The sequence below is a fragment of the Trichosurus vulpecula genome, chromosome 5 (genome assembly GCF_011100635.1).
Source record: "Trichosurus vulpecula isolate mTriVul1 chromosome 5, mTriVul1.pri, whole genome shotgun sequence".
Classification (NCBI taxonomy): domain Eukaryota; kingdom Metazoa; phylum Chordata; class Mammalia; order Diprotodontia; family Phalangeridae; genus Trichosurus; species Trichosurus vulpecula.
In genome coordinates, this window is record NC_050577.1 from 236,283,339 (window position 1) to 236,305,056 (window position 21,718).

Here is a 21,718-nt window from a genome sequence, read left to right on the forward strand (position 1 = left end):
TACATCACAAAGATCATACACAATGACCAGGTGGGGTCTACGACAGGAATTCAGGGTTGATTCAATATTAGAAAAACTATCAGCATAATTAACCATATGGACAACAGAAACAACAAAAATCATATGATTATTTCATTAGATAAAGAAAAAATGATTAACTATAATCCCCAAGCCAATTCACTAAAAATTATTTAATAAATGAGATATACCCAGTTTCTTATAAACGTTCATTTTCACTCTCTCCACATGTGTGTACATAAATGTGTATATACGAAACAATATCTATTGTATATATCTCTTTGTGACACCATGGACCATACTGTCCATGGGATTTTCTTGACAAAGATACTTGAGCGGTTTGCCATTTCCTTCTCTAGCTCATTTTACAGATGAAGAAATGAGGCAAATAGGGTTAAGTGACTTGTTTAGGGTCACACAGCTAGTAACTGTCTGAGGTCACATTTGAACTTGGGGAGATGACTCTTCCTGACTTCAGGCCCAGCACTCTATCCACTGTACTACCTAGCAGCTCCATATAAACAATTAGCTATGATATATTTGCTATGAGGAAGATAGAAGCCAAAGTCACTTTTAACTATTACTACAACCACAGAGCACTCCTCAGTTCCAGAAACAGAGCTCCACCATTTAATTCTCTCAAGAAATTAATTAACCTTTTCTCAAGAATTCTCTTCATTTCTTTCATGATTAAGATTAAATCAAATTCTTTCAAGAAATAAGTTCTCTTAGTCCTTTCTTTTCTCCCCATTGAGCTATCACAGTTAACAGTGTCTTCAGTACTTCATTTAAACTATCAGGCTTCTTAATAGTTAAATTAATATAGTACAAGATTTTATTGCCTCTTAAAGATACAATAATAATATCTAAAGCAGAAGGTCTTATGTGCTCTCCTTTGGCAATTAGGCAAAGCCTATGGATTCCTTAAATAATGTTTTAAAATAACTGAAGAAAATGCTAAGTTTCAGAGGTTAGGGAAAACAAAGAAATACTTTTTTCCTATTTAGGTTCACAGGCCACCTAAAATCTTCGTGGATCCCAGATTAAAAATCCCTGATTTAAAATTTCTGTGGAAGAGGCTACTGAAACTGGTGTTATACTTCATATTGTGACCATCATCAAAATCAAACACCTCATTACTTATTTTTCAGTTTATTTGTTCTGTGACTCATTTTACAAATAATTTGTGGGATTTATGAATACCATGCAAGTTGAAATGAAGCATTATTATCATTGTTATAACATCATCAGTATAGTAGCCATCAGGTCACCATCACCAGAAATTATAGAAAGATTATCCCCAAGGAACTTGGAAAATGCAGATTATGCAAAACCCTAGAAGCTATATACAACATCACTATGGGCTGTAAATATTTAGCAACTACTGAATTCCTAGTAAGGTGTGACCTGGTGGGTTTAATTACATATCAGAAGCTATTTTTTTGCACAGAAAGATGACAAATCTTCATAATACAAATATAAAACTCAGACTGTCCTGGAAAACCCAACCAATAAATTGTATTGGTACTTTATCTTCAACATTATTACAGACCCAACTGTTCCTAAAAATTACTAGGACAAAACACTGATCCACAAAAAAAATTAAAACAAAAAACTTAAGATCAATAATTCTAATAAACATTGTAACACCAAAAATTCATAATCTGCAAGTTGTATAGAATGAAAACCTTTTAAATTGTAGAGACCTAACAGAAGAAATCATAAATACATGGGAAAAGGCTGAAGTACATATCATTATTCTTATCTTGTCTGCTATTGGATGTATACTGAAGATATTTTCTCTGAGTCTGCAGAAAATGAACTTATATTCTAATACTTTTATTCCCCTATAGAAAGAAGCTATTTTATAAAATTGAAAAAAATAATCTGGAGAACCTCAAATTGGAAAGATTAACAGTAGGGAAATAATTTGTCCTGGAAATATTTCTATCTATGATTTTTCTGTAATGGTTAGGGACCATGAGGGACTCTGATTTCATTTGTTTTAGAGGATTTAAGTGGGAATTCTTCTATAGTAAAACTAGTAATAACAGCAATAATAACTGCCAGTTGTATAGCATTCCAAGGTTTACCGAGTGTTTTCAATATGTTAGCTCTTCTGAATCTAAATGAAAATTCTGTAAGATAATTAACTCCTGTCTTTATGACAATGTGAACAAAAAGCATTTTTGGATCAATAAGTGAAGGATATTTAATTTTTTTAGTATGGGGAACTCCAGGTGTGGGAATTTCTTCTACTAATGAAGACAACAAATTGTCTATGACCATGTAGATAAGTTTAGGGAGGTGCTTAAAGCACAAAGACCTTGATAAACAGAATTTGGACATTGATCTATAATCAGGATTTGAATATTCATCTTCCTAATTCAAAGTCCAGAATTGTAGCCACAATACATCCATTCTTTGATTATTAAATTTTTGAAGTCCATTTGACCATATTTTAAACTTACCTGCAATGAACAACCATTGGTGTGGTGTCATGGGCTCGGTTTGCTCGAATTAACTTCACAAAGTGAATTAACGGTGCACTATTTTCAGGAACCCCATGTTCAGGCCAAGCAGTAAAGTTACACTGTCGAACTGTCATACAATCTCCATGCTGGCAACCATGTTGGATTAAAGAGGTTTCATAAAAGTAGTATCAGCATAATCATAAAGAATGAAAACAGCAGATCTAAAAACACTACAGAAATAACTAGCTTAGTTTTAATATAAGTCAATTCAGTGTGACAGATACTTCATTTTATAAAAGACTCAACACTGATATAGAGGGAAAATTTTACTCTTAATAGAGCAAGAGATTGATAAGGATGTGTACAAATAGCTGTTTCCATAGCATTTTCATTCATATTTATTATACAATATAATAGAATTCTGGATTTGTGCTCATAAAGTTCAAAAACAATTTTAGAACCCAAACTTAAGCACATAATACAGATATGTCTTAAGAGTATGCAGAGCCTTGTACATGAATATAAATGATAGAGAGATGGAGAGAGATTGGGCTTGTGAATCATTGGTACAGGAAAATCTCAGGTGAGGAAATGTCCCATATCAGTACAGATGGGTCATTCACTTCAACTTACTAGTATTAGTTGCTTTGCATATTAAATAAGTGATTGCTGTGGGTCACATAGTCAGCACGTGTTAGAGATCAGACTTAAACCCAGGCCTTCCTGACTTTGAGGTCAGCTCTCTATCCAATTATGTCATGCTGAACATTGATGCAGACACATACAGACATAAATACAAATATATATATATATATACATATATATATATATATAGCTAGATATGTACATATTTGTATATAAATAAGAATGAAAATTCAGGAATGGGAACATTCTGAAATAAAGAAACCAGGATTATTTGGATTTCTCTCTACTAAGAATTATTATTTACCTCAGTGGGTCCCTGTTTCCTTGTATATGAAATGAAATGACAGGACTTCTTAAATGATCCCTAAGTACCATTCTCACTCTAAATCTAATACATTTTTTATCCTACTACTTATTTTTCCTTGCAATGTTTTCCTTGCTGCCATAAATATCCCTCCTATTTTTCTCTCTATTATGCCTCACATTGTCCTTGGCCTTGGAATGATCCCCAACAGTCACCTTGCTATTTCTATTCTCTATCTGTCTTTGATCCCCTAAAGGGTTTGGATATACCAAAAGACCAGGGAATACAAGTCAGACAGATGACTAGATATGGTAGAATATAGCAGAGTAAAATGGTCATGCTTAACCTAGTTCAATTACAGTGGAATAGATCCTACACTAAAATCCTCTTTCAACGACTTCTTGTGATTGGAGATGATGCTGGATTCTGAGGCTGGTCTTTCTATGGAGCACAAGCTCTGATAAAGTCCTGCCAAACTACAAAGTCCAAGAACCAGCCTAGCTACATTCATAAATGCTCACTGCAAAAGGAGGTGGCCTCAGGGAATTAAATTCAAGAATATTTATTAAGCACTTACTGTGTGCTAAGGATACTAAAGATAGGGTACTAAAGATAGGAAGACAAAACAGAAAGAGTTTTTGCTTTCAAGTTTCTATTTCTCGATGATAAATATTTCAGGCTGCAACAACTCTAGAATATGGTTCACTAAGATGCAAAGGTATTATAATCTGTGTCAATGGAAGGAGTAATCAACCCCCTTCCTCCCAAAAATCATATAACTTAGAAATAAAGTATGAAATAAGCAGACCAAATAGACTACAATTTTTTCTTTTACAGTATGATGCTTACATTCTCTGTAACTTACTCAAAGAACTTGGACTCTATGACTTAATTTTTTTAAGAAATGTTTACTCTGTTAACTCCCCCAACCGATATAGGTCACAACCTATTTATTACTTATAGTCTTAAAGAGTTGCTTAAGGCCCATTAAAATGCCCTGAGTCATACAACTCTTCTGGAAAGCCCAAACTTCCTGACTTCAAGTTCATCATTATGACAACTGCAATTCTACAGCTTGGTTTTATACAGACTATAAGATTTAACTGTCATTTCATCTATTCCATACAGAAGTGAACATAAGGGTTTATTGTAATCCAAACAACAGGTACTAACTCTTGCCTCTGTGTTTATGCATGAGATGGTCTCTCTCTTCACCTGAATTTCTTAGAATTTTTAGCCTTCTTCAGGACTAAGCTCAAATGTCACCTATAGGAGGCCTATCTGGATTCCACCAGTTATTAATGCTCTCTCTAACATAAATCATTTTGTATGTATGGGTATTTAATTTCCTACATACAATAATTTCCTACATAAAATTGTTTCCATCAATAGAAAGCAATCTTGACAGCAGACCTATTTCATTTTGTGTCTTCAGAACCTAGCACAATCCTGGAACATACTAACTGCTTAATAAATGCTTATCAAATTGAACTGAAGGTCAAATTACTAGTTGTAGTTCCAGAAGTGAATTTTCTTAAAAGTTTTGCCCCCACTTCCTAACTTTAATAACCTCTCCTTTTCTTTTTTTTTTACCCTTTCAATTTTCAGATCTCTGATGGTCCAATCAATCTGAATGTCTTCTAATACTTTGGTAATCACTATATCTCCAAATACAGTCACTGGTTTGTTGTCTTCTGGCCAATATTGATGGCATCGGATCTGCATTCAGAAAAGATAATAAGTCATAAAAATAAAAACTCCTTATCGTGACCTTTCATTAAATCAAACATCTCATTACCTTGAAAGCACTAAAAATAACCCCCAGAAAGACAATTCACACAAAGCAATACAATTATAAAACACAGATTTTATGAAATCATTTTAAAGTAACTCACTCGTCCTTTTTCAAAACACTGTGTTAACATCACTAAAGTTTTTGCTCTGGTTTCCCAGACCATTCGCCAAAAATCCCCTACTGTTCCAGGTAATGGTCCTTGGGTAGCAATAAATTCATTTGGACATAAGTAGCCCTAGAAGAAGGAGAAGAAAAAGAAATTAATATATATTACATTTATACAGAGAAAGAATACTGTTTCTTTTGTTTACCATGAGTCTTCATACGGGGTGTCCCTAAAGTCTGGACACATAGGAAATTGATGGTAATGTGGAGTTATTACACTGAGTTCACACAAATCTTGCAAAGCTCATCAACCTTTGCATCACAAATGATGAAAGTCATATTGAAGATGTTATTTGTTAATATGCCAATTACATAAAATGTGGTTGAAATGTTCATTCATTTCATTTCTTGAAAATATGCATTTTTGCCTATGTGTCCAGACTTTAGGGATACCCTGTACAACTGCTAGAACCTCGTTATATTTTTCCAGGCTAAATAAAAATAAGATACCTAATTTTTTTTGGTACAAGCAATTGATGTCATAATTAGGTACAATATGCTCAGTGTTTAGTGATGGACTGTCAGAATGCACTTAAGAGTGGTCATCATTAAGAGGAAACAAGATTGTCTTAAGAGTAGGTCATTCCAGACTAATTTCATTGTGAAATTTCACCAACATGATATATATCTGAATTTAATCCAAGCATCTCATGTCTTTATACATGAGATGACAAATCATAAATCATTTTGTATGCATGGGGTTAGATCATAGTATAATAGACATCTATGGAATTTGGCAAACCACTTAATATAAAGAATAGTCATTAATGTGTCTATGTTGAGAAATCTAGAGCAGTTCTTCAGGGTGCTATCCAACATTTTTATTAACTTGGATGAAGGCAGTATAGCATAGTAGCTAGATAACTGGCCTTGGGATCAGAAAGACCTGGGTTCACGTCCTACTTCTAACACTAAACACTGGCTATGTTACCCTGTATTAACCTCTCTGAGGAACTCTCTAAGATTATAAGTTGCAGGGAAGGTGCAGGGAATTTCTTCATCCAAGGAACTCTCTAGAGTTTGTATATATACATACACACATATACACATTCCAGTCAATTTGCATTTTTCATATTTTCTGCAAAGTTGTTGTCTGATTAAACAGTGGAATTTTAGTTTATTTCCTGGAATGCTCACGTAGATATTTCATAGCTGTATTTCAATTTAATTGATTGCCTTTTTAATTCCATATATTTTATTTTATGCACTTAAAAACATTTTTTCTGAGAAGGGGTCAATTGGTTTCACCTGATTTCCAAAGCGGTCCAAAGTACATAAAAAGGTTAAGAAGCCTTGTTATAGAGGTATCATACTTATTCTACAAAGCTTTGTAGGGCATATAAAGTGCTAGTGAGTAGATATTTCAGGGACACAGATTTGGGGTTCAATACATAAGGAAGGGCTAACAATTATAGCTCTTTATATAGGGAAAGACTAACAATTATAAATCTTCAAAAAGTGTTATGACCTGCTGTGAGGAACCAAGAATGTGACCTTTCTGGTGCTGTTTGTGTTAATTTGGAGGTATGAAAAATATTTACCTATAAAATTGCCACATGTTTTATATCTTCTATGTGGGAAGGAGAGGGCTTCAATTTCAGTCAGGTAGCTTTTTGAAAATTTCTTTGGCTAGATTGTTTTTATGTATTTTGCATTACTAAACCATCCTTTTATGGATACATCTCCATTAAATGCCCTGTAGAATTCAAGAGTGCACTGTATAAAGGGAAATGTTCCTCAGAAAGATGATTCTAGGGTTTGTGGGGGTCCATTTGGTGGATCTGATAATCCTAAATAGCAGCCTAGCTAGGAAATCATGCCAAGATGGTCAGAAATTTTAGAGAGGAAACCAGGACTCAGGACAATTTCTTCTTCAAGTGGTCCTAGAGAGTGACATGGCTTTCTGGAAAGTTCTGGAAATCAGAAGAATTTTGGCCGACTTCTTTCATGTTTGTTTCATGAGATAATGAGGTACTGATGTGTTTAAGTAGAGCAGAGAAGACCATCAAGCATGTTATAGGGGGAAATTCCCAAATGGATAAGAGAGTATCCCCCTCTACATGTTGCTTCCTCTAAGAAAATGTTAATTTCTTGACAGCAGGACTGACATGCTTGCTTCCTTGTGTATTCTAAATGCTTGGCATAGTATCTGGTTCATAGTGAACACAATAAATTGTCTGTCTGTCTATCATCCATCCATCTATCTATCTATCTATTTATCTATTCATCTATCTATCAAGGTATCCTTTCAGGTCCCTTACAAGTAAATGGGAAAATATAATTTGATGATCAAATTCTCCCCTTACATGCATTTATACTAGGTTTTGGCTGGACAAGTGATTTCTCTAGTATAGGAAACTTCTACTCTGCTTTCCAACAACGAAGCTGCCACTCTCAGGGCAGATCATCAACCCCTTTGCAGTTTATGATGTTAGGGAGCAGCCTGGCACACTGACTAGCTAAGTGAGTTGCCCAGGGTCACACAGACAATATCTGTCAAAGGCAAGACTTGGAGCCAATTCTTAATAACCAGCTCTCAATCTACTACATTTCTCGTGTTGAATTGTATCTTATGGGTAAAGTAAACATAAGCTATGGGCTCAGTAGTTACCCAAAGACAGATCCTTATTAAAAATTAAAAACAACTAGAAAAAAGCTCACTCACAGACTTCTTTAAATCCTAGGTGGTGCTGTTCAGTCATTTTCAGTTCTGTCTGACTCTTCGTGACCTCATTTGGGGTATTTTTTGGTAGAGATACAGAAATGATTTGCTGTTTCCTTCTCCAGCTCATTTTACAGATGGGGAAACTAAGGCAAACAGGGTTAATTGACTTGCCCAGGGTCACACAGCTAGTAAGTGCCTGAGGCCAGATTTGAACTAAGGAAGATGAGTCTTCCTAACTTCAGGTCTGGTACTCTATCGACTGTACCATCTACTTCCCCAAATCCTAGGTTAATATTACTTTTCATGATATATAATTTTACAAACTATACAATTTTGCTACATGAAAATCAGTGGAAGTTTCCATGTAGCTGTTGTTCGAAAGAAGGTGGCATAGTAATATATATATATATAGATAGATATAGATATAGATATATACATCCACATATACATATATATAATGTGTGTATGCATATTTGTACATATGGACAATATATGTGTACATATTTGTACATATGTGCACATACTACATGTATAGTCTTAGAAACGTAACCAAAAACAGATAACACATATATGACTTACAGATACATAACTGGCATTGATGTAATCAGATCCTGGTACACTGGCATAGTAATATATATATACATATACATATATATATATAATGTGTGTATGCATATTTGTACATATGTACAATATATGTGTACATATTTGTACATATGTGTACATACTACATGTATAGTCTTAGAAACGTAACCAAAAACAGATAACACATATATGACTTACAGATACATAACTGGCATTGATGTAATCAGAGCCTGGTACACTGGCATCTGCTATTAGTTTCACTCTGTTGTTATTATCTGTAAAAAATAAACTTCATCAATGTTGATTCTTAACTGGAAATGAGAAAGGGCATAGCATACTAAGAACCACTATTCGATTACAGTAAATTATCATTCTGAAAAGCTTTGAAAGCAACCTATGCATCTTCAAGCTTAAATATGTAGTATGCATACACAGAAAGTTAACCTGATATGTTTATATCACTAAAGGAAATGGGACTATGGGGAAGTAGATTGCTTGCTGGATTTTGAGTTGGAAGTCCTGGTTCAAATTCTACCCCCAACACCTACTACTTATATGACCACAGACAAGTTACTGTACATCAGTTTCCCCATCTATGAAATGAGAATACTAAACCTTTCAGTATCTAACTCCAATACGGTTGTGAGCCTCAAAGTGCACAAAAAGATTAATTCCTGCCTGCAGCATCATAAGTCTCAAAAGCAGTAATATATATAAAATGCTTTTCAAACTTAATATGCTCTATAGATGTCAGCAATTATCATGATAGAGAAAGGTTCCACTTGATTGAGAAAGGACTTTTTTGGACTCCTGCATAATAAAAAACATCTTAATGGATTTCTGTTTAATACTATTATTACTGAAGGGAACACATTAAGTGTCTGGAAACCAAGAAATTAAACCTTCGTAGTTGGAAAGCTTTCACAAAGCCTACTTCATCTGATAATATGAAGGTTTGGAAATCTTCTCTATAACCATTTGCTAGTACATGTAGTATTTTGAAGCTTATGAGCTTGAAATCCTGCTTTCAATCCTACGGTAAAATATCACACATTTATAAGAGCAAAGGTTTATGATTCAGTCTCTCAAAGTAATGATGTGTATTACATATAGGACACTTTGGTCTAAAACTCTCAGATGATTTGAGAACAGCATTCCTTAAAGGGTGATATTTCCTAGGGGTTCATTCATAATTAATGTCAGTACCTTCCTCATATTGCATAGAAATTGGGAATCAAAGACCTACATGGAAAAGTACTCCACTAAATAATATGCTTGGGGTCAGTTTGGGAGGAAAGAAGTAGTGGGTAATTGGTGGCAACATAACATTTTAGAAGGAGTAGAAATTTTTATTAGTATTTGAGGGAAGGATAAATTTAGTGAGCTTGTCATGTATAGTCTGATGCCTTAAGGAGATATGTAAATGTAATCAAAATGAAGAAGACAGAACATTTAGGAAACCTGCTTTCAGAACCTTGGCACTAATCCTACAGGGTGAATAAACAACTTCAAAGTTGAAGGTCGGGAACTTTAGAAGGAACCTTTGCTGTTTTCATTTAAATGGATACTTACATTGTTTTCGTTTCACAAATAAGATCGCAGGATCACACTTACAGAATTATAAAGGAAATTAGAGATGGTTAGATGATTTTAGTAAAACTATATAATAAATAGTAGAAAAACCTTGGACCTAGGATTTCTATCAATACAGATCTGTACCTTCTTGGAAACTTGTCTTAGAGAGCTGCGTAGAGTGCTTAAAGTTCATTAACTTGCTTAGGGATGCTGCTAATGTGTGTGAAAGGTTGGACTTAAATTCAGGTTGTTGCCTCTCTAAGGCTGGCTCTCTAGCCATCATTCCATCCTGCCTTTTCAGAATAAATATAAAAAAAAATAAATGAATGGAGCTTCAGCAGTGTCTGGGTTACTTCAGATAAGTGGCTTGCCCCCCTAGCATGCCAGAGTTAAACTCTACTTCCACGAACTAATTTGTTATCTTGAAATATAGAACCTGATTCTCCACATCCACAGACTGGCATTTCAGCTCAGGAGGCTCTATATTCTTCACCAGCTACTTATGCACAAATGTTATATTGGCCTCTAAGAAGAAAGTGAGAACTAGAGAGAGAGCTTTTACAGGGATCACGTTGCTCCCTTGGTTGGAGATTCTTAAATTGTGGTCTACAAATTTGTTTTTTTAAATTTGATCATTGTATTTTATATATTTATTTTCCTCTTTAATCATTCATATATATTATATATTATACATTTAAAATTATTATCATTATTCTGAGAAAATGTTCACAGGCTTTATCTGACTGCCAAAAGGGTCTGTCTGTCTGTCTTTCTCTCTCTCTCTCACACACACACATACACAGACACACACACACACACACACACACACACACAGAGGCTAAACCCCTAGTCCACGTCATCAAGGAGAATTAAATGTTGTAATAATGGTCAAGTACTTCAAAGAGGAAAGGAAGAAGTATAATCACAAGTCAAAGGTGACGTTTCACCTTTCTCAGAAAACTGGAACTGAAAAAGACAGAGAGAAAGCAGGGAAGAAGGACCACTGAATAGGAGCATTTGAGCAATAAATATGAGAGTCTTCCTATAGGAGGGTGGCAGGAGCATCTCAGAAGGGAGCAGTTCCTGGTGTTCCTAGAGCCAGTGGATGATGCAGATCAAGAAAAGTCACAGGCAAGAGATCATTCAGTAATGGGCAGAGAAAGAGGGGAATGAGTAAAAATAACTCCTTGATGTATTGTACTGGGGAAGCTATTTGTGAATCTGACACAGTTGACAAGACATAAGGCTTCTGACTTCCCTGAGCATATATTCAGGCCAAGACAGAGGGCCTAGGAAGACTGGTCAAACCCAAAGAACAATACTGTACTCAGTCTTAGTGGCTCATATGGGGGAAAATGATATTATGAGCATGGACGTAGAAAGTATTGCTAAGAATTTTGAAAACATACAAATAAACCCCAAACAAACCTGAAGACCTGAGGGGACATAAGTGGAGTTTTCATCACTTCCACTGATTGGTGGTGATAACAGTAATAATAATAACCATAATTACAATTTATATTGTGCTTTGAGGTTTTCGATGCTTTATAAATGTTATCCCCTTTTAACTTCACAACAATCCTGAGATATAGGTGCTTTTTCATTCCCATTTTATGACTGAGTCACAGATAGATTAAGTGACTTCTGGATTTGAAATTAGGTTTTCCTGACTCCAAACTCAGCCTTTTTTTAAAATTAGATTTTTTATTTTTAGTTTACAACACTTAGTTTTACATATTCTTGAGTTTCACATTTTCTTCCCTTCCCTCCCCTCCCCCCTCTCCCCAAGATGGCATGCAGTACAATATAGATTCTACATAAAGCTTTGCATTAAACTTATTTACACAATAGTCAAGTTGCAAAGAAGATTTATGACCAATGGAATGAAACATGAGAGAGAAGAAACAAAATTTAAAAAAAGAGGAAAATAAAAAGAGAGAGCAAATAGTTTGCCTCACACTGTATTCAGATTCCACAGTTCTTTCTCTGGATGTAGCTAGCTTTTTCCATCATGAGTCCTTTGGATCTGTCTTTGAGCCTTGTATTGCTGAGGAGAGGCAAGTCTATCACAGTCAGTCACCACAGAATCAATATGTCTGTGGTTGTGTATAATGTTCTCCTGGTTCTGCTCCTCTCACTAGCCTCAGGCTCAGCCTTTTAATCATTGCGCCACCTAGCTGAGTGGTAGGGCACTCAGTAGAGAAAGGTGGATTTGAAGAATGAACATTTGACCAAAATGATAGACTCTAAGGACAAGATTTATATTTCTAAGTGGTAGTTTAAAGTATAAGAAGGGTGAATTCTTGGCCATGGCTAGAGTTCATCTAACAAGGGCCTGTTAAAACAAACAAACAAACAAACTCATTTACCATGAATCTGACAGATCCAATCAAGAACCTTTAAACTGAAACTTGTTGAATGACTGGAATCAAGGTATAGTGATTAATGGAGTCAATATCACTTTGTCTCTAGTGGTATGCTTTTGCCCTCTGCTATTTAAAAATTTTTATCAACACCCTGGATGAGGTCAAGTGTCATTCTAGATGACAATAAATTTGGAAGGATCACAGATATGGTGCTGGAAGGTACCTTAGAGACCACCTAGTCCAACCCCTTCATTTTAGAGATCAAAAAAGTGAGGCTCAGAAGTTAAGTGACCTGCTCAAAGTCATACAGGTAGTAAGTGGAAGAGCCGGAATTTGAACACAAGTCTGATTCCAAAATCACTACTCTTTCCACTGAATCACATTACTTCCAGTGGAAAATGATGCAGAGAAATCTTGAGGAACCATGGAGGGGAGCTGAAGGAGTATGTGCTTGATGTTGAACTCAGTGAAGTAGGAGTTTGAGTCATCAACTATATAATAAGTGATGATTTTTGGTGGGGGCTTAGGTGGAGGACTTAGTGACATTGTGAAAATATTACCAGGCTCTAAGTAATAGGACATAGGAATGATTTCTGGGCATATAACATTAGGTAACTCACTTTATCTTGCTAAGTTTCATATTTCTCATATGCAAAATAATATTTGTACTGCCTACCTATCTGGATAACAGGATTTAGGGAGATAAAAGACTTTAGAGATTATTTAGCATAACCTCTTCATTTAATAGATGAGTCAACTGAGGAACAGAAAGGTAAAGTAATTTGCCAAGGTCAATGAGCAGCTGACTTGGGATTCATACTCAGGTCTTTTGATTCTAAGTTTAGCACTCTTTTTATTAAGCTGCCCTATGGATGGATGAAATGAGAAAAGGATAGTGACCAGATCTGTGATTCCCTTGGGAACAGGAAAACTCAAGAGAGGAAGTTACATCTAGTAGTGTAGGATAGCACTTTATCTGCAAACTATGTATAGTCGTACAGAGTTTCCTAATGTGTCAAGTGACTTGTTCAGGATGATAGCCAGCATATGTCAGAGGCAGGACTTGGGAACCCAGTTCTTCCTGATGTCAAAGCTAGTTCTTCATTCATTGTATTATATTGTCTCTCATGAAACGAGGTGACATACGTAATTCAGTTTGTAAACCATGTAGTGCTGCATAAATATAAAATCATTATTGTAATGAGGGAAATGAGTTGATCAGGGGGTGTAATGGTAATCAGGGTAGGAATTTTTGCTGTTCTTCTACTTTGGGATGCTAAAGCAACCAAGTGCCTTTAATGAGTCTGGTGTTTGTTTGAATGGGGCAGTTAAAGTGAGATCTTTTTGTCTTGGAGTGTTTCTCAGCACTAAGACAATCAGGAATCATCAATTTGTATATTATGTGGCGCTGGTGGTTGAGGAATTTTCCCACACCCTGGTGATAGTGATTTCCCACACCCTAAATGCTAAGTTGGCCCCAGCCTTCAGGGTCCTGGTAGGTTATCATTTGACTTTTGGGGGCACACTCATTGAAAGAGTGTGGGTGACGAGACTCTGGGCAAGTCTTGGAAATATAGCCCCCCACCCCAGTTTAATAACCTAGATGTTGGTGATTCTATGGTAACTATGTATTGCTATGGATAGACTGGCTTGTGTTATTTGCTCTGTTTATAATGTATGCTTGTAATTTCTGTTTATATTTGCCCTGCAGTTCAGGGTCAAATCTTTTCCCCCTGAATTAAGTGAATGATATATGTATGTTTGATTAAACTGAGATTGTTAGCCCCTTAAAGTTGCTTTCCTTAGAAAAACAGATCAAAGAACCTGTGCTGGCAGCCCTCCCTGTGTGCTGTTGTTGTTGGTCTTACACCTCCACAGCAGCTTCAAGCAGCATTGTCGTTATACTTGTCCATATGGAAAATCAGGCAGGAATTTTAAAGTAAAACTATAGATCTGACATTACTTAGTAGATCATTCCATTAACTATCTAATATTACACACACACACACACACACACACACACACACACAAATACACACATATGTTGTATGTTTGTCCTTCATTCTCGAAGAGGACCATGACATCAGGGAAATGATGACTTGACTTTCACTTGACTTTGATTTGAGTGAGGGAGAGCTGCCCAAGGTCACCAGCCTCACTTTCTCCTCCAGAGCCATCTGGGTCCAGTGGCCTGATACTGACTTATGACTGGAGATGGCCCAGGATGCATTGAGAGACCCTAGCCCTTTCAGGCTAAGGTCTTTTCAGGTTGTCACTTTGATTGAGGTAATGCCCATTCACAATTGATATCATATTTGAGTTCAGTTGCAACATGCTTTTTTTTACCTTATCCAACAGATATTTAATCTAATTTTATTTTAGCTTTTCTAACCTTGTGATTCTACTCATTACTCTATCATTGGATGTTCCAAAGAAGTCACTGAGCCTCAATTCCATATCCTCAATGATTCCATCTCATAATAAATACAACAGCTCCTATTTCAATAGCATTGTAAAGTGTATAATGTGTTTTCCTCGCCACAGCCCTATATTGTAGGTAATTAAAGTCTTATTATCCCATTTTACAGGTCATTAAACTGAGGCTTAGAGAGAGTATATTACGGAAATAGGTAAGAGTTCTTCGAACTCCTTGGAATAAAGGTTTTAAAATTTTTATTTTGTATAGAAAAATTGATTTTAAGATCTCAAAACCATAATATTAACTTATTGAATTAAACATTATTTATGCCCAAGTTATTCATAGGACCATATTAAATATATTCTTATAGGACTAGATTTATTATTTTAAGGCCAATACAACACATTAACACTGAGCAAATTACTGTTTCAAGTGCACAAAATATTACTAGTGGCCTAGGTAGAAAAATAATAGAGCTTTCAAAGTAACTAACTTTTCAACTAGGTAGGTTTATAGGCATTAGATTCAAAATCTCATTTTTCTTTGCAACATCGCCAAGAGGCAATAACGATGATATTAACAATGATAGATCAACCCATATTTGATTCTCCCCCCAATTTTGTGTTCTATGTAGAATCAATTAAAAATTTAGATAAATATAAAAATATAGAAAATATTTTCAAATAATTATTTGCCTTTGCCCTTCATTTTACTAAGTAAATTAGAAATACTTTAAAACTCTAGTTCTTTTGAAAAAAATTAAAAATTTCCAAATTTTGCAAATAGTAATTTACCATTTATACTTTGAATCAGAAAAGGTTTATTGACTAGAAACAGCTGTTATGAACTTAATATTGGAGAATATAGCTATTATTAACAGAAGAATGTTCTGTTCCCTCTTCCACATCACTGTTAATTCTTAAAACAATAATGGCACTTCTTGTCTTATTAAGTGAAAAATGAAGATGTGTTGACTATAGCACTATAAACCCCTGTTTCCTTCAATAAAAATCTATCCTGGCTTTTAAAGTTCTCACATACTCTGATCTTCAATGAAAAATCTTGCAACACATATCTGAAAATCCATAGGAAAGCAATGCTATAATCCTAGGGGGAACCAATACAAAAACATTTCACATGAATTTTATTCTCAAAGAGGAAAAAAAAATATCATTCTATAAACTCTTTTCATTTTCAGAAAAATGTCTGGAAAAGAATTTTAAAGAGGTTAGTTACTTGGGTTCAATTACAAAGCTAAGAAAGTACTAGTTCTATAGTTTCCTGCACCTGCATAATTAATGTTTGCAAAGAACAAGCTGAAAATCATTTCAGTATATTAACTTTCACTAAAAAAGATATAAGAAGTCAAAGAGATGTCATTTGAATATCATTGATAATGAAACACACTTTTGTTATTAAACACCTAACAATGCCTATATAAAAACAAATATATATATGAAAAAAGAGGCTAGGAAAATTCAACTGTATTCTAGAGTAGTCATATTTTAAGAACATTTTTAGAATAAAATACAGAGATTTAATAAATGCACCTACATGGTTTTATGTTTGGGAAGCGGTTCTTTGCTCTATTCCAAGGCAGGTCAGCATCAGTAGAAGAAAGATCCTGGAGGAATTTAGGAAGCTCCTGTGGAATGTAATTATTGAAAAGTTTCCATTTATTTAATAAAAAAAAAAGAGGTCACCAAAATGGCTATACAACAGTAGCTCATATTTTAAATGTCATTTCCATAATGCTATCCTCATGAAAGAAGAGTCTCTTTTCTTCTCAAACTATCTGTATTGCTGAAAACATCCCCTAAACATGGCATCTTTCCTATTAACCCAGGTCACATTGTTAGTGGCACAGACCAAGCTGCAATGATCACTGTCAGGTTGAACAATATGAGCTTATGTGAACTTTCACCTTAAAAATCCTGACTAAAGGCATACTATCACCTTCTGTGAAGTTGTTTGCAGTCTTCGCAAAGCCACAGGATGAGGTATGTATGTTAGCAAATCTGTCTTCATTATGAATAATACCCTTTTCCACTCCTATAGCCAAAGAGAACCTTATTCCATAACCTAGTGATCACTAAGTATTTTATCAGATAGAGACAACTGACAATTATTTAATACTCTAATGTCCACTTAGTGGGAGGGAAGGCAGTTGGTGATTTATTTTTGTTTTTTCTCCCAAGGCAGTCTGATTTCATGCCTGTTTGGTGATAATACCATTGGTCAGTTAGAGAAGTTGGCAAAGGTCACAGAGATTTTTTTCTGGGTTTCCACTGAACAGGCATAGCCACGCAATGTATGTTTTTTAATCATTTCAGCATGAATGTTGAGTTGGAATATTAGTTTTACCTCTGGCTTTCAGTAACAAGTAATGACATTTTCTCAGGCCCTTTACTAATTTTAACATTAAAAAACACACTGGGAAAAAAACCTGAGAAAAGAAAGATATCCCAAAACTCTGAAATTTTTAGATACAAGGTATTACATTCATAAGTGAGTAGTAAGGAATATTTAAGAATTTTCAAAGTTGTCATATTGCTAAACTACTGATCTCTTTATCATTGAGACCATTAACTTGCTTTCCTGTAATTCAGATTTTTTAAAATACCCCCAATTGAACAACTAACATATCTTAAATTTATTTACTTGGGGTTTTTTTGTCCTTTATCATCATCATAATTAATTACCATTTGTACCCACATAATCCTGCCTTCCTTGATATTTTCACATTGAGAGTCATTCATTCATTCAACACTTATTGAGCCCATAGTGTGTTTAAGGTACAGGAAATAGAAGGAAAACAAAGACAATTGATACGTGGTTTTTGTATAAAAGAATCTTAAGGTCTAGTAGAAGTGATTAGTTGTACACAAATAACTAAAGTACAAGATAGATTATGTTAGTTGATGTATATGGTAAGATAGACAAACAAAAAACAAAGCAGCCTGACACTTCTGGAGATCTTATCTGTGGCTAAAGAGGATCAAGAAAACAGCATCAATTTGAACTAGGTTTTGCAAGATGGGTCCAGCAGGTCAAGTGATGTAGGAAAAGAAAGGGGCAAAGAAAGAAGCTGGGAAACTGTGAGATGTGATCAGAGAACATCAAGCTTTTTATCTTGGTTATAATATAAAGGTTGAAGTCAAATTGTACAGTGATGTTATTTCCAAGAATGAAATCTGGCTTTTATTTAGTAGAGAAGTACAGGCCCATTGAAAAGGTTTGAGCAGAAGAGTGAAATGATAATATTTGACATATAAGAACTCACATGTATTTAATACTTTTGGATTTACAAAATTTTAGCCTCAGAAAAGCCCTGTAAGGTACATAGTACAAGTATTATCCCTTTTTGCAGATGAGGAAACTGAGTCTCAGAGAGGTTTATTAATTTACCTATGTTCAGATATCTTGGTAAGTGTGAGAATCAGGAACTGAACCAAGGAACTAAAACCAAACTGAGCGATTTTTCTCCCACCATACCATACTGCTTTGTTTCTACGTGGGAAGATTATATTGAAAGTGGTATGAAGGAAAAAAAGAGAATGGAAACAGGTGGACTTGTTGGGAGGTTATCACAATGGTCCAAGCAAGATAATGTAAAAGCTTGAACTAGACAGTGAAAATGAAAAACAGAGGAAAGATTCAAGAAATATTATGAAATTAAATCAAGGACCTAGAAATTGATTGGATATATGCAGAAAGAGGAGGAGTCAAAGACAACTGTAGGGCTTGAGCAAGAATCTTCTGGTAGAGAAGAAGCAGGAAGCTTAGGAGAAAGGTTAGCACGGGAGATCATCTTCAGAGACTTAGCTATGGGAGGTGAAAAGAACACCAAGGGAGAGAATATAACACACACACACACGTACATATGTACATATGCATATGTGTGTACATATGTATACATGTGTATACATGTGTATGTATATGTGTGTGTTTACATATACATATATATTTCTGTGTGTGTGTGTGTGTGTGTGTGTGTGTGTGTAAAGAAGAGGGCCAAAGATAGATCCCTGTGGGGATACCAACACATTGTGGTGTTGGGAGGAAGATAGACTAGCCAAGGAGACAGAGAAGGAAATAATCAGAGAGGTAGAAGAATCAGGAAGGACCATCATATAGATATCAATGGCAAAGAAAACAATGAAAATGCGAAGGAGTGAACAATCATCATGCCAAATACCATCAAACAAATGAGAACTGGGGGAGCAGGGAGGGGGGAGTATCAAATCTTGTAATTAGTGGATCATGGGCACAGTTTGTCATTTCACTTTGAATAGAATGGTAGCTCACATGAGAGATTGCAAAGAAGAGAAAACTACTAAGTGTTGAAGAAAAATTGACATGAAGAACCATTGAGGGTAGGCTACCTTTTACTGTACTGTTTGGTCACTGAAAGGAGAGGAGGGTAGCTCATAGAGGCTAGAAGATGAAAGAAAAGGTTGGGTTTTTTTCCTCGTTCTTGTTGTATTAAGATTTGAAGTATCTGATTCCATGAAAGACCTACTACTAATAAGCAGGAAGGAAGAGGATTCAGATACGGCAGTCATTCTAAATTGGCCACTTGTGTATTGTCAGAAACCTAAATAGGGTCAAAAAGCAATGCTAAAGCAAAATAAAGGATAAAGATGAGGAAATAAGCTTGTGCAATTGTAGTAGTTCCAATCCAACATTTTAAAAAATAAAACTAGTTACTATGAAAAATGAAAAATGGACAAAAATAGTTTAATTTTCACTACCATTACTTATTAGAGAAGTTTAACCAATGTAAAATGGTCCATATCAAGGAAGATGAAAAAATTCTAGACGATGCCATCATGTGGAGATGATACTTTTGTTCTCAGACGTTGTACCAACAAATTATTGTAGGTTCTGTTAAAATGGAAACTCTTAAATTTAGAGTAATGAGCCAGAAACAATTTATGTTTTTTGTCCACGGACTGGGTTAGCTAATTATGGAAACGTTCATCAAGTGACCCTGGCAATCCATGAAAGATATGAAAATAACCCTCAGTCCAGTGTTGGTCCCTCCTGCTTCTGTTTAATGATGGCAAGAGTAGCAAGAAAGTGGGTCAGAGAGTGCTAAGAATCACACTATTTTTAGACTATGCATAATCAATAACTTAATTATTCCTAAAGTGCAGGTCTGGCCACGTCAATACTCCGTTCAATAAACTTCACTGTCTTCTCCTTGCATTTAGGATTAAGGAAAATTCCTCAGTTTGGCATTCCAAAGCCTTAACACCTAATTCCAGCCTATCTTTTCCAGGCTAGTTACACATTGCTGCTGTTCAGTCATTTTCAGTCATGCCCTACTCTTTGTGACCCCATTTGGAGTTTTCTTGGCAAAGTTACTGGAAGCATTTTCCATTTGTTCCTCCAGCTCATTTTACCAATGAGGAAACCGAGGCAAACAGGGTTAAGTGACTTGCCCAGGGTCACAGAGCTAGTAAGTGTCTGAGGCTGAATTTGAACTCAGGAAGATGGGTCTTTCTGACTTCAGACCCAGCACTCTATGCACTTTACCACCTACCTACCCCATGGCAAGAATTTAAAAATGCTTCTAGATTAGTGTATCTCCCTAGTAGAATATAAGATTCTTTAGGGAAGAGACTGTCTCACTTTTGTATTAGTATCCTTATGGGCTACCATAGTGCTTGGCATATAATAATAATGATAGCTAAAATTTATATAGAACTTAATGATTTCAAAGATCTGTACATGCTATCTCATTTGATATTGCATGATAAGTGCTTAATTTAAATGCTTGTTGACTAACTGATTGCTGGTTTCCTTAATATTGTTCAATCTTTGCCCAGAAACTAGATGTTATGAAGAAATTACAGCTAAATGGAAGGAGGGCATGAAAGTTCCCCTTACAGAAGTGAAAACAAGTTGTTTCAATGTATGCCTAAAGGCAATATGAAACTATCTTGGCTTGGTATGCTTGGCCTTCTAAGTTTACACTGCTCATTGTCAGGTCAAGGAGAGACACCAACATGACATTTACAGCTGCCATACCAATACCTTTTGCAGAGAATGGAGACATTTCAATAATATATGAAGAACTTTAAAGGATCCTTCAAATTAAGTCAACATATATTTTGACACTTGATGACCTCACTGGGAGGACAAGCTCAGGGGAATAAGTTGAAAACTATGAGAAAATAAGGTTCAGAATGAAGAAATGAAAGAGTTAAAAGCTCATAATTACTCTGAACCCAACTATATTCTTCAGAAAGACATAGCACACAGTATCACAAAAGTGAATATGAATATGTTTTAGGATCTTCAATTGTGAAACAAAGGAAAGTCATTAAATCAAAGTCCCTCATTTTACAGATGAAGAAACTCAGATTCCTGGAAATAGTGATATGAATAGAAAAACAAAGGATATAATTCTTTTTCTCAAAGAGCTTATATTCTAATTGGGAGAGACAACATATAAAAGAAAGTTCAGTTTCCAAGGAAATAGAAATGCCATGAAGTCCTAGGGATATGACTATAGCAGGGTTGATGGAACAGTCCATGCGTTCATTGGTTGCACCAACAAATTAGATGGTAGTGTCCAAGGGTCCAAAGGACATAGGAAAGACAGGTGGTAAGAACTAGAAGACCTTAGGATATGGTGGCAGACACTGATGGTAAGGACTGGAGGTCCCCTATCTCACCAGGAAGAATAGAGTTGGTGA

General features: G+C 35.3%; 1 protein-coding gene across 1 annotated transcript in view; it reads right to left on the bottom strand.

Annotated features, from left to right (window-relative positions):
* Positions 1 to 21,718, bottom strand: part of PTPRQ (protein tyrosine phosphatase receptor type Q) — a 270,730-nt gene that overhangs the window by 12,336 nt on the left and 236,676 nt on the right. The window contains exons 38-42 of the mRNA XM_036760721.1: positions 16,566 to 16,656; positions 8,850 to 8,926; positions 5,337 to 5,471; positions 5,035 to 5,160; positions 2,490 to 2,638 (exon numbers count right to left, since the gene is read on the bottom strand). Of these exons, the coding sequence (XP_036616616.1) occupies positions 2,490 to 2,638; positions 5,035 to 5,160; positions 5,337 to 5,471; positions 8,850 to 8,926; positions 16,566 to 16,656 (578 nt within the window). The remainder of the gene's footprint in view (positions 1 to 2,489; positions 2,639 to 5,034; positions 5,161 to 5,336; positions 5,472 to 8,849; positions 8,927 to 16,565; positions 16,657 to 21,718) is intronic.